This window comes from Branchiostoma belcheri, unplaced genomic scaffold, assembly GCF_001625305.1.
Source record: "Branchiostoma belcheri isolate BF01 breed outbred unplaced genomic scaffold, Haploidv18h27 scaffold31, whole genome shotgun sequence".
In the NCBI taxonomy this organism is placed as follows: domain Eukaryota; kingdom Metazoa; phylum Chordata; class Leptocardii; order Amphioxiformes; family Branchiostomatidae; genus Branchiostoma; species Branchiostoma belcheri.
Genome location: NW_017803921.1, coordinates 859,730 through 872,836, shown reverse-complemented (window position 1 = coordinate 872,836; position 13,107 = coordinate 859,730). Strand labels below are relative to the sequence as shown.

Below are 13,107 nucleotides of genomic sequence, written 5' to 3'. Positions count from 1 at the left end.
GTAGTTGGTACGTCACCAGTTTATTAGTCATTTTGTACATCATGTTTATTCCAAACATTTTTGAATGCCACATAAGTTTTTAACTCTGCATGTCTGTATCTCCCCTCAGCACATACACAGAGTCGATCAGCTGTGTACAGCGAGTGACAGACCAGTACTGTACGCTGGACCTGCAGGACTTTGCGCACGCCTGGGTGGACGTGCACATGAACATCGACCACAACCCCTTCTGCGCAGTAATCACCAGTCTGGGCAACAGAAGTCACAGCTCCGGCCTGCTACTTCTGTTGGCACTTCTCGCACTTTTGTATCTTCTCTAGTGTAGCAGTTATATCATAGTCTCCAGCACATTCTTAGTCCTAGGGCCAACACAGGCCAGCTACTTTGACTCTGGGGCCAACCATCCTGGATAGCATTTATGTCTGCTCCAATAGCTGCTACGTACTCGCCAACTATCAGAGCGGACATAGACTAACCAGGATGGTACCCAGGCCAAGGCCAACATGCTGCCAAGGAAATTTTACAACAGACAGTCCTCAGTTAGGCCCTGAGAATGAGACTAAAAAATTTTCATGCTTCTATGAGGGAGCAACATCTGATCTCTTTTGAAACGTTTTGTACGGAAATTATATCATCTAATCATGTAGAAATGAGTTTTCTATGGCCAGTTTCAATACATTGTACAAAGTTAGTTCCTAAACGAGACCTTATGCCAGTATTGACCAATGTGGACCATTGTGTATTATATAGTATACAACTGGATTTTAAAAATGTTGACCATAAGAAATTTACTAGAATGTTAGGGTTATTGATTTTGGCCAGTTTTGACTTACAATGTACATTAGGGTTCCTAGTGAATTCTTTCATTCTCTTCAAGTTCAACAATGTACATTAGGTTATCTTGGGGTGAATTTCTCAAGGTATTGGCAGGATGGGGAACAAACTACTACTTCATAAATGCCAACCAAGCACATAAAAATGTAACTTCTCTTCTAAATGTACACATAGAGGGGGTGTATTTTTCAGCAAAGTTGTAATATAACATTTTGTATGGATAACTTTGTATGTAGAAAGCTGACCTCGTACAATTTTAACAATGGGAACATTATAAGGACCACTGGAATACATTGTACAGGCAGACCTGCACTAGTGACCACTTCTGCATAAAGATTCTGAAATGTTGGTATTGAGAGAGGGAGAGATGTATTTTGAGAAACTATTCAATGCAAAAAGAAGAGAAGTAAGGATATCTTTTCTATACAATGTTTTAATAAATACTGATGTAAATGACAAAGACATATCGTTGTCTTTTCTACATCTTCCAATAGAGAAATAAAAGAATGTCTAAATTGTGTGTTTACTACAGCTGAACAACTACACATGCTGTTGCCTGGTTACCAACTCATTTTAGCTGCAGAGTCTCTTTTGTCCTCTCTGCAAATATTAAAACAGTTTGGAATCAAGTGGGTCCAGACTTATTTGCTGAGAGGACAAAATAAACTCCGCAGCTAAATTAGGTTTAGTAACCAGGCTACACACATTGTACATACATAAACATTGTATCTAGAAGATACATGATAGCATACCACACATTCAATATAAAAACATCTGACAATGTTAGCACATGTTGAGTGTAGGTGTGTACATGTGTGTGTGTGTGTGTGTGTGTGTGTGTCTGTGTGTTACATGTCTGTGTATAATCTATTAGCAGATATAGGGTTCAGGTTTGTGTTACATGTATATGACAATGTACTTGTGGTGAATAGGTTTTGGGACAAGGGCCCACACTTGTGATCCACTCACAATGATGTACAAGTCAGTGCTTGCCGCACACTGGATCCAAGTTACTCCTGCCAACAGGCAGTGCTTAGTACTTGTACCGCCATCTGGTGCAAGGTCATCCCTCAGGGCACAGTCAAGGTCATTTTGGTCCTTTTGAAAACAGGTCTGCAATCTGATGGGATTGGAAGCGACAGGACCTGAACTCAGTACAACATGTAGGGAACAGTCTTGTCTCCCTCCCACTTCCTGTATATGTACATACCACATGTACATCTACATGTACATGTTTCACAGTTGATAAGGCATTAAACTGGTAATGTTTCTACAAAAGGCTTTAAACTATATGGGGTTTGACAGAAACTTAAACCAGTACAAGTTGTACAGGAACAGTCTTGCCTCCCCCCCACTTCCTGTAGATATATGTACAACAGCTTCTACAGTTGATAAACTGGATATAGGGATTTTCTTCTTACACAACCAGCAATGTTTCTCAACTGCTTGTGTTTCGTGCATGAGAATCTCAAAATGTCTGATTCCTACTTGTTGCTATATTTGTTGATTTCTGTCACGAAATCTCTGATTCCTACTTGTTCTTAAATTTGTTGGATCAGATGGGTCTGTAGTAACAGACAGCCTTGGCGATGACTTTCCGCACCATGGGCAGAGTCAGGTCTCCCATGAGGGTGATGTCCTCTGGACTGAAGACTCCCGAAGAACACTGCAACAGGGCTGGCAGCTACAGGGGTGCAAAAGGACTTTGCTTTATATGAAGATTAATATTCAGTATGAAATATACTCATGGAGCTATAGGGGTACAAAATGACTAGGTTTTATAAGATTTACAAGATTTTGGAGTCAAGCAAAACAGACGTTCACATGAAGACCTAACCATAGCAAAGAAATTAAAACTGAAGTAGTATTACATGTACCATGTGTCACAGTTATCAGGACTTTGACTGAGAAGGGTGGAGAAAATTGGTTAACAAACTTCAAACTGACAAAATACATGTACATATAGCTAAGGAAGCTGCGTTCCAATCAATGGGTTGTCCTCATGATCTGGTAAAAGATTTAAGTATGACAAAGCTTTGTGATTTTACCATAGAGAAAGGCATGAACTGTAGTATAGCCTTGCTCGCCTGTTCCCCAGTCCTCACTGACTCCTGCACAAACGAAACCACGAACGCGGTATGGGGTCCCACCGAGCTGTCCGTCAGTATATCTGAGAACAGCTGGAACAACCGAACTGTGGGCCAAAACAAAACACAAGGTTACCAAAACAACCCTGAGAAACAACCCTGTTTTGAGAAACAATAGGACCCTTGCTGAATCCCATGCTGGGATGTTGTAGTATAAACCAGGCTCTATAAACAGATAACTTTCAGTTAAAACTGGGAAGAGCTTGTTCACATGGGGTTGAGTGTTAATAGAAATTACAAGAAGTGTTGGATCACTCACCGAGTGCGTGGTTGAGCGGTTCCTTGAAGTTGACGTTGCTGATTTGTGCAGCGAGCTTTGGTTGTTCATTACTACTGTAGGATGGGAGATTCACTGGAAAACACAGAGGTTTAGTTCTATTAGAATAACTCCAGTTTTACCTGTACTAACCCTGGGCTTGAAATACTTTTTTGCATACTTACCTGCACCGGCAAAGATAAAATTACATGCACCAGACAAGATATCCAAGTCCACTCTATGTAATGTTTACACAAAGATTCAGCCCTCCCCTTGGATGTGAAGAAATTATTTTGATAACCTGTTTGTCAAGTTTTCTTTGAAACCACAGAAGCCCTTTGGGATAAAACCATTACACATACATGGTATTACAAAAACACACATAACAAAAAGAATGTTGGTCCCTGTCATTTGTGTCTGTCAGGGTTATTTTAGTGTCTTTAAAAAATAAAAGATGTTCTGACTGAATACAGGTAATACAGATACTGTAGTTTCTGATTTTCCTGAACATTTTCCTCAAAACTTTTACTCCTGTGAGATAAAGTGAGTTACAGATAAGAACCTTGCATGGCAGGATTCTGTGCCTCGTTCTCAGGAGCGCTGAGCAGAATCCGTAACTTGGACGGCCTCTCGTCTTCCTTCCCGCTGCCGCTAGACGCCGGCGACACCACGTACTGGGGAACGGAACACAAAGACTTCTAATAGGGTTTCATCCAGTGTTTAGGACATCATGAATTCAAATCCCAACTTAAGACAGGGATTTGCCAGATACATGTAGTACTAAGTATTTGGACCATCATACACTGGGGCACACCTCTAATCTGTTTTGTAAGGTGTGGTAGGTTCTTAAACATGCGTGGGGCAGAACCTCCATTTAATGTCCTACCCAAGGGACGTCCCTAACCTGAGTGAAGTGAGGAAAGTCATGTTAAGTGCCTTTCCCAAGGGCACAATATTGGGTGCATGTTGGTGGACTTGAACATGTGTGGAGTCTGGGCCAAACACCCAACCATTACACCACACAATCCCACTAGAGAGAGAAGGTTATAATTAAATATCATCTCACCTCCCTGTCTGTTTCCCTGCCTCTCTTCCGACTCCGTGACCTCCCGTTGCGCCGCCGGTCGTTGTTCTGTGTGAGGAAGGCCATGGCGGTGCACTGCACGGCCAGCCTGGCCAGGGTCGCGCCGCGCGGGTTACACAGCAGCTCGCGCTTGGAGGAGTCCAGTAGGAGAGCGGGGATGACGTGTGATAACAGCGCGACGGCCACAGGCTCGCTGTCCAACTGGAACAGCGCCAGGGCTACGTTCACTGTATAAAAAAAACAACAACAGTAAATCTCAACAATGAGTCTTAAATTGTACACAAGAAAAACTCATATTTCTTATTTCGCAGTTAGATACCCGGGACATCTGTTGAGTGCTGAAGACATCCTAGTGTGGCTATGGCATGCTTCCCTGGGAAAATTTTGAAATCTTGACCTCTGAAACACTATTTTCAGCATTTTCCGGAGTAAATTTTGCTGGCAGACTAAGCTTAGTTTAATGACATCTTTTTCTATATCTTTTCATGCAAATTTTTTCACATCAAAATGACAAATACGTCAAAATTTTTGGTTGTCATGAGGGGCAAAATTCTGTCAACTGACAGAAAGACGACGCTGACTAGAACAGTGATCTCTGCTCACCAGACTGTATCAGGTCTTCTCTCCTACTGCACTTGAGGATCTCCCTGACCGCAGAGTGACAGAACCAGCGCGCTCCCCCGATGGTCAGCATGTTGTCGGCCGAACAGATGCCCCGGCCGTCCACCCAGCCCTGCTGCATGGCATGGCCAAATACTCCTGTAATGAAGACAAGAAAAATTGGATCATGAATCTGATAGATGAGCATCCAAATGGATAAATGTACAGGTGGACAAATGGACAGATTGAAATCCCACCTGCATATGCAGGTCAGTGCAGGTAAAATTGTACTTCTGAGGTCTACCTGCACCTACATGTAGGTGTACATAGATTTTTATTTGCTGTATTCACTGTTACCACCTACGAAATGTACAAGTAAAAGAAATAATGGCAATTGTCTTTGAACAGTTTTTGGTGTAATTTATACTCTATCTAAATTCTGGTGCAGGTAATTTTTAATGTTACCTGAATGTACCTGTATCACATGTCTTAACTCTCACCTGTAAACACCTGTCCCTACAACTCTCACCTGCATACACCTGCCTGCCTGTCTCGGCCCCTCCCATGACATCCCGGGCATCCCCGGCTGACCTGGAGGACTTGGCAGACAGCAGGTCTCCACTGATCTTCTTTATAATGTGGATCATCAGACTCGACCTGGAAAAATCACCACATGGATGCTGATTCACAGAAATCTCAGCTGGAATAATGTCAAACGTTAAAAGAAAAAAAAGGGGGTCTCATCATTATAAAAGAAGCAGGTTGCAAAGTGGTCTACGACTTGAGGTAAGGGTTGTTGACTTATGCAGAATCTGAATCTTAGAAAAGCTGAAAGGTAAAAGTTGACTTTCTGGCAACTTCTTTGGATGGGAATGTTCTTTTGCATTCATGGGGTGTCTGGTAAAACTAGTCTGTGGCTATTGGACCCTCCGTTGTGATTTTGGGCAATCTGGTGTTCAACTGCAGGATGCAAAGAATTTTTCAATAACGTCTAATAATAAATTCAGGATAACAAATGCCAATGACTGCTGTGCTACGTGGAATTAGAGAAACCGACTATGCTTCTGAAAGAATGTCCCAACATTAAATTAAAGTGGTGGGCTGCAATTAACTGCAAAAAGACATGCAGCCCTCTCTGTTACAGAGAAAGACAGCAGGAAGAAGGTTAACGTGACATTTCCCCCACCTCTCATTATACTGAGACATGGTGGGGTCCCCCTGTATAGGAGACAGCATGTGTTTCAGCAGCTTAAGTGGTTTTTCCCTCTCCGGAGCGGTGAGTCCCTGCATGTAGCTGCACAGCCAGGCAGCGATACACACCGGCAGGCAGCACATGTGACGCTTGATGTTGTCACAGAACTTCTGCAAAATACACACAGGCAGAATGTGAGGACATCTAGTGGCCCATAAAGGAACTGCAAGCTAACTTTTTACATCAAGCAAGGTTAGAGCTAATCTTCATGAGTCAAGTAAATTTTATTATGTGATATGTCGCTTGATGTTGTCAAAGAATTTTTACAGCATGCACAGAACGTGTGAGGAACCACACCATTTTCTGTCACAAAATTCAGAGCTAAATATTTCCTCTACCTGGAGCACTACTTCACTCAGTTTAAATCTTTCACTTTGAATTGGCCTAGCCAATGACCAAACCTTACATTTCATTAATGCCTCTGGGGTAAAACCATCTAGAATATGGTGTTATGGGATTGGCCCATTCCTATCCAATCATGAAATCTTTGCACCTCTGATTGGTCTGTTCTTATCCAATCAGAGAACATACATGCATGATAAGGCCTTGTGATTGGTCCTCACCTGTACAGCATCAGCGCTGAGTGCTCCGTTCTCCCAGGCTGTCAGGATCTCCTGGATGGCAAACGGGATGTTTGTGCAGACGTCCTGCCATCTCTGCAGGCTGGACACACAAAAGTACAGCAATTGTTTATGCCAAAAAACAGTTACTCAAGCAACTGGATATGATTTTGAAAACGTCAGACATTTCAGCTAGTATCCACTAGCTTTCCATTACCTACAGTAATTGTTTATTCAGAAAAAGAACCAAATGGTTCTAGGAAACTATATACAGATCTGGAATAATTTTCCATTTACATGTGTGCAAATCGTGATTAAAAGTCCTGCAATTTGGCAACAGTTGGCTGATGATTGGGAGTAGGTTGAAGTGTGGTTGGCAGTCAAATTTGGCTAAAATTTAACTCAAATTTGATTTGATCTGTATAGAAAGGTAAGTGTGGCCTAAATATGGTCAGACTTCTCTACACATGATTTTTAAGCTCCTTGCTTCTCCCGAACTTCAGCCAACCTTGGTTGCTTGGTGTTTGGGGGAAGGTTCTAAATGTGGTGAAGCTGGTGTGTTACGCCGAAGGGCAGTTACACCGGCTATACAGATACAGATACAGAATGTGTGACAGGGTGTCCCACCTGGTCTTGATCTCCTGTCCTGAGTTGATCTGTGTGAGGAGACTCTCCACCCGGGCAGGGTCAGGATGTGCCATGTTCTCCACGGGGCGGCACTTCTGCTCGATGGGCAGACACTGCCCCACCCACGTCTCAAAGAATGGTTCGTTCCCTGCCCCTGCACTGGTGGTGCACACTATCTGTGTGTGTGTGGGACATGAAGATAAAGATGTGAACATTTCAAGGTGCCTTTCTGTTACATGTACTGGGCACTGCTTTTTAAAGATACCAGGCACCGAGTACAAAATACTACAAATACCGGTAGAAACAATACAACAATATATGCACATCAATACATTAGACACCAAAATTACCACCCATAATCTAAGGTAAAGCTCTGCAATGATATGAGACATTTATCATCACACAGTAAATACAGGTTACTAAAGTTGAAGGGAACTGTTCCATACCTCAGTACCATACATGACACAGATGTAGCCCAGCATGAGGAAGGAGATGTCAAACAACACAGCTCGACTCAGGGATACCTTACCTGGGGAACAAAATCACAGTCACAAGTCACAAGTGTCGTCTGTTACAGGCAAAATTCTGATGCAACATTGGTTGACTAAACATCCAACAAAAACTATGAAAAATCTAGGTTTCACGCAGGCGTAGTATGTTCTGTTGACACAAATATGTGTTACAGTGTAAGCAAGATACAAGGTACAGAAGATGAGTACTCACTTCCCTCTCCACTGGAATGCTTGGCGAATTCATTAAACCTACAGAACAGAACAGAACACAACACAACACAAAATGATTTCATGTATGCCCAGAGCATTCCTTGAGCAACATTGGCATAAAATTCTTCTGCTTACTTGATAAGTCTGCTGGCAAACATGTGCAGTTTTCCTGTACTGTACATGTAGTTAATACGTACTTGATAAGTCTGCTAGCAAACATGTGCAGTTTTCCTGTACTGTACATGCAGTTAATACGTACTTGATAAGTCTGCTAGCAAACATGTGCAGTTTTCCTGTACTGTACATGTACAATGTAGTTAATACTTACTTGATAAGTCTGCTGGCAAACATATGCAGTTTTCCCGTTGTGGCAGCTGCTGCTGTAATTAACTCAAAACTCTTCCCTGACATCATGTGACCCAGCACACCCAGGATCATGTCCTGGTTCTTAGAGTAGTCTGCTTCCATGGTCTGGAAAAACACACTCAGGAACATTATCTATCATCAACTTTGTTTGCAAGAAAGTAATCCTGTTCAGATATCGGGGTTTCCTTATACACAAAACAGGGATTTTTCCTATCTTGCTTACATTTCGTTGTCCATCGGACACCTTCCTCAGAGCTTCTGACTGGAGTACTGCTTCTCACAGCTATATGTAGCCGATGTTGGTGGCACTTTTGCGGCAAGGACACAATCCCAAACGTGGCTAAGTTTGTTTGCTTCCAACAAAGTAATCCTGTTCATTCAATCTTATACTCTGAGGCAGAGCAGTATAAACAGGGCTCTAAAATTATTGGAAATAAACACACAGGTGGAACAGATTTACCTTGATGATGTTGGTGACAGTAGGTTCTGCTCTCAGGATGAGGGTAGGGTTGGGTTGGGATGGGGGAGGGTCCTGTTTGGTCTTCAGATTCTTCCTGTCAACAGCCCTAAGAAAAACACACAATCAATGTGCCTCCATATTTGATATTTCTGACTTCCAATTTGGTGATTGCAGTAAGTGGTACTTCCTGAGCAGATTGCTAGGTGGCGCAGCTGCACAAAGCAAAGCCTCACCTTTTTTCCAGAAGTTTCTTGGTCTGTGTGTCGGCCAGAAGGTCCTTCTTCCCACACTCCTGTAGTAGCTGCTGCATGATGTCACAACTAGAGAACACACAAAAATAGCTATAAACTTCTGCATTCAAAGAGCTGTAATATGCATTCACACAACCCTTGGACTGTTCATTACTTCTGGAGAAGAAGATATCCTTCTGAGGGAGGATTATCTTTGCTTTTCGGTGTATGGTTACTTATTAGGGTCCTGAAACAAAATGAACATTGGCTTTAAAATATGTGCATGCAAAGATTTTTAAAAAAGCATGAAGAAATATTTTGTCACTTACTTGTTCTTGACATCAGCCTTGTCGATCAGAGGCTGTAGTCTCAGCAGGAGTTCAAATCCTTGGTAAATCTCCTCCCTACCATCCTGCAGTGTCAAGAACATATCAAGTCATTCTCATGAGCACCATCTAGCAACCCACAAAGAACTGCAGACAGGCAAACTACATGTACCTGAAACATACTTTAGCACACAGATTGAATCAATATATCCATAATTCAAAAGATAAATTGTACATGTACATGTAACTTTTGTGCCAGTACATGTTGGTCCAAGAAGAAATTTCTACATGTATTACCTTTCCTTCCTGGGTGAAGGTTTTCAACCTCTGGAAAATCTGAGGAATCTGAGAAAAAGGCATTGAAGAAAACAACATATTCCAACAGCGTAATAGAGAGTGGCACATGTCAGTCTTCTTTATCATGAAACACTGGAAGATCACGGAAATATATTCATAATCACTATACGGGTAGTTCCTTTTTAAAATACTTTTAAATTTATTCTTCTTGTTCAACTACTTTAATTGTTGTGTTGGAGCATCTTATTATTGCGTGTCACACTATCTAACAGACTGACCCCTGTACCTTGAGGAATGTGAAAGCTGTCCACTTGAGTTCGTCATTCGTCTCAGCAGAGTCGATCAGCCCCATCAGACAGGCCTGACACACCTGGGCATACAGACGGGGCCGAGGGATTTTCTGCAAGGGAAGAAATCGGAATCCAAGATTTCACACCAGTGTTCTAGATAGTAGTGTCCGTCTATCTGTCATTTGACATAATATTGCTGCTCATAAGGGAGAAACTTTTGCCCAATCCGTGATCATTGATGTGTAAAGATGTGGAAAGAGATGTCATTGAACTAAGTTTAGGCCGCTACCAACTGAAAAATTTGCCCCTTAGAAACTGCAGGAAATAGTGTTTGCAGCCTCCAATTCGAATTTCCTGTCAGTCTGCGGTTATACCATTTCCCCCTCACATTTGTACTGTATTCAGAAAGACAACCACACTGAAAACAAAAAACATAAAACAAGAAACTCACATTCAATCTCTCTATGAGGAGCAGCAGCTCCACAAACAGCTGTGTGTCACTGGTGGTGTTGAGGGTCGCCTCGATGAAGGACAGAACGGCGATGCTGGAGTTGAGCGCTCCGTGGCCGTGTGTCGGACCCGGCGGGGAGAGCGTCTTCCCGTGCGGCAGCTGTGTCAGCTGGTAGAACGCCTGCTGCAGACCGCTGGCCGTGTCGCGCACGATCAGCCCGGACTGAGCCAGGGACTGGATGGAGTCGTGCAGGGAGGTCTGTAGCTGCTCCAGCTTACTCCATCCAGCTGTCAATCAGGCAATAGAACAAGTGTAACATTTCCATATTAGGCAAAAGAGGTACCGGTATGTCATGTGACAAAAGGGTTGGGACATTTCCATATTAGGCAAAAGGGGTGTGTCATGGGGCAAAAAAGTTCGGACATTTAAAAATTTGAACTCATGCATTAGGAAAACTTGACTTCACAAAGCCATATTGGAAAGATTTGAGCTGACACCACTAACATACTAGGCAAATTTAAATTAAACTGCTCCACCTAATAAAGTGAAGAGACAACCCAAATACATTCCAGGCCATCTCCTGTTGCAAACAAACAAACAAACAAACAAACAATCCTGACCTGTTTCCTCCATCTTTCCTACATAAAGCAGTGCCCTGGTCTGTCCGTTTCCTAACAGTTTCCCCAGAACCTCTCCTGTCACACGCAGGATGTCAGCGTACTCTGTCGACTCCTTCAGCTGAACAAACACAGCAGAAAAAAACACTGCAACTGAATTGACTGTAAAATGTTTGAGGCAGTCTCATGTTAGTGGTTTTTGTATTGAACGCTCCGGTTACATCGAATGTGGTACATGAGAAATGAAAAAGAAGCATGTTTACTGTCTGTACTTTACCTTCTCCACAGCCTGGCTGACACACCTCAGTAACCACAGGACGGTCAGGACCAGAGACTTACACAGGAGCAGACAGGAGTCAGGGGTACCCAGGCAGCTGGAACAACAACAACAAAGAAAAAGAAGTAAACAAACAATCATGTTCACAAACACATGCAATAAACAGTACATACCGTACATATCTATGGGACTGGCAGGACCTTACCAATGTCCAACGTTGAAAGCGGTCGCCTTACTGAAAGAAGAAGAAGACACTGCTAGAGCTAGTAGAGATTCACACTGTCCAGGCCTACCTGACATGAGCTGCGTAACAGTTGAGAAGGTCCAGCAAGGTTCTGGTGCAGAGTGGTCTGGTAACATCCTCGTACTGGATGGATGGGGAAAAATGGATACATGTCTTGTTATTTCATGAACAATTATATTCTTATGCACATTTAAATCATATAATCTTATGCACATTAATCATATAATTACACAACAAGACAACAAAAGTGAAATCCTACTTGATACTCTCTCTCTCTTTCTCTCTGGTTTATCGTCTGTTGTTGATACTGCCTATGGTACTGAAAGCTCTGCTTGGAGATACTGAAATCGTACCTTAGTGAGAGCGTTGAGGAAAGCCCCGTACGACACGACCTGTGAACTGAGAGCGTGTCGGAGGTACGACAGGACCAGGGTGTTCGGGGTGGGGCCAACAAATGCCTGCTGCAGGATACACTCTAGGGAACATAAACATAACAATATTTAGTACAAAATCATCATTTTTCATTAAAATTTCCAAATCATTTTATTACCTTATTTAGTTCAAGAGTATTGCTTCTTAAAAGACAAGAGTGTTGCTTCAGAAATAATCTGGTGTAAAACACACGACAGAACATGCAATTAAGATAGATTCCACATTTGTCATGGAGACAATGCACACTGACTTGTTATGCTTACAACAATTCATACAGTAGTTCAATCAAATTCTATTGTTTTATTTTATCAACGACAATGTTGTTGTTTTTATTGTTTAGACCACCACCTCCAAAAAAATTGGCGATACGATATGGTGATTATGTATTCATAACCCAGCTAAATCTATAAACATACTGATCACAACAGCTCCAAGAATCCATACAAGCCATACCTGCAAGTTGGTACTGGTCCATAGACCCTCCGGGAAAAGCTTGCTTCAAGTTGACGCTCCACTGTAGCTCCGTCCAGCGTTCCCGCCACGCCCGCAGCAGGAAGCTCTTGATGCTCGCCCTCCCGTTCATGTTCATGTTCCTCGCCTGCCCCTGCCGCGTCCCGGAATCCCCAGCGCGGTTCATGTCGCATAAAATTTACAAAAATCCAACAATATCTTTAGTAAAACCCGCTCATTTGTATGGGCGCCGCCATTTTGAATCAGCAAGCAGTTTCGGAAATGTAAGCCGCAGTTTGATTGGTCAATTTTCAAAAGCTCGCTCCTCTCGTCCAATCAAAATTAATGTAATGAAAGTCACTGAGAATGTGTAGAGGATGATGGGAATGTTTCATTGTTCCAGCGACCTGATTGGTTAGTTGCAGCTCAGGCTCAGGAGGAGAGGGATGTGTGTGAGAGAGAGGGAAGAGAAGAAGGAGCTAAAGGAGGAATTTCCACGTCTGTAGCCATGGCAACTGGTCAAAGAAAGGATGAAGTTGAACGCCAGGTATGATAGATGACAGTGATATCTCCAGTTATGACTTG

General features: G+C 42.6%; 2 protein-coding genes across 2 annotated transcripts in view; one reads left to right on the top strand and one right to left on the bottom strand.

Moving 5' to 3' along the window:
* Nucleotides 1-762, top strand: part of LOC109474597 — a 22,943-nt gene extending 22,181 nt beyond the window's left edge. The window contains exon 5 of the mRNA XM_019774936.1: nt 110-762. Within this exon, the coding sequence (XP_019630495.1) occupies nt 110-320 (211 nt within the window). The 3' untranslated portion in view covers nt 321-762. The remainder of the gene's footprint in view (nt 1-109) is intronic.
* A 1,539-nt stretch (nt 763-2,301) lies between these two features.
* On the bottom strand, nt 2,302-12,806 carry LOC109474637 (mediator of RNA polymerase II transcription subunit 24-like). Its single transcript, XM_019774984.1, has 24 exons — nt 12,526-12,806; nt 11,994-12,115; nt 11,690-11,763; nt 11,397-11,493; nt 11,123-11,240; nt 10,503-10,789; nt 10,048-10,161; nt 9,762-9,809; nt 9,468-9,550; nt 9,142-9,228; nt 8,909-9,014; nt 8,411-8,553; nt 8,084-8,121; nt 7,807-7,889; nt 7,361-7,536; nt 6,737-6,836; nt 6,108-6,283; nt 5,451-5,578; nt 4,925-5,080; nt 4,304-4,548; nt 3,800-3,911; nt 3,241-3,333; nt 2,883-3,028; nt 2,302-2,518 (listed from the first exon to the last, which is right to left on the bottom strand). The coding sequence occupies exons 1-24, from the start codon at nt 12,707-12,709 to the stop codon at nt 2,390-2,392; spliced, it is 3,045 nt and encodes a 1,014-aa protein (XP_019630543.1). The 5' UTR covers nt 12,710-12,806; the 3' UTR covers nt 2,302-2,389.
* Nucleotides 12,807-13,107: the final 301 nt, after the last annotated feature.

Coding starts and splice junctions, on each gene's coding strand:
- LOC109474637 (XM_019774984.1), bottom strand. CDS start 12,709: ATGAACCGCGCTGGGGATTCCGGGACGCGGCAGGGGCAGGCGAGGAAC. Junction 11,241..11,396: donor TCAGCCAGGCTGTGGAGAAG/GTAAAGTACAGA, acceptor GTGTTTGTTCAG/CTGAAGGAGTCGACAGAGTA. Junction 10,162..10,502: donor TCCTCATAGAGAGATTGAAT/GTGAGTTTCTTG, acceptor CTTCCCTTGCAG/AAAATCCCTCGGCCCCGTCT.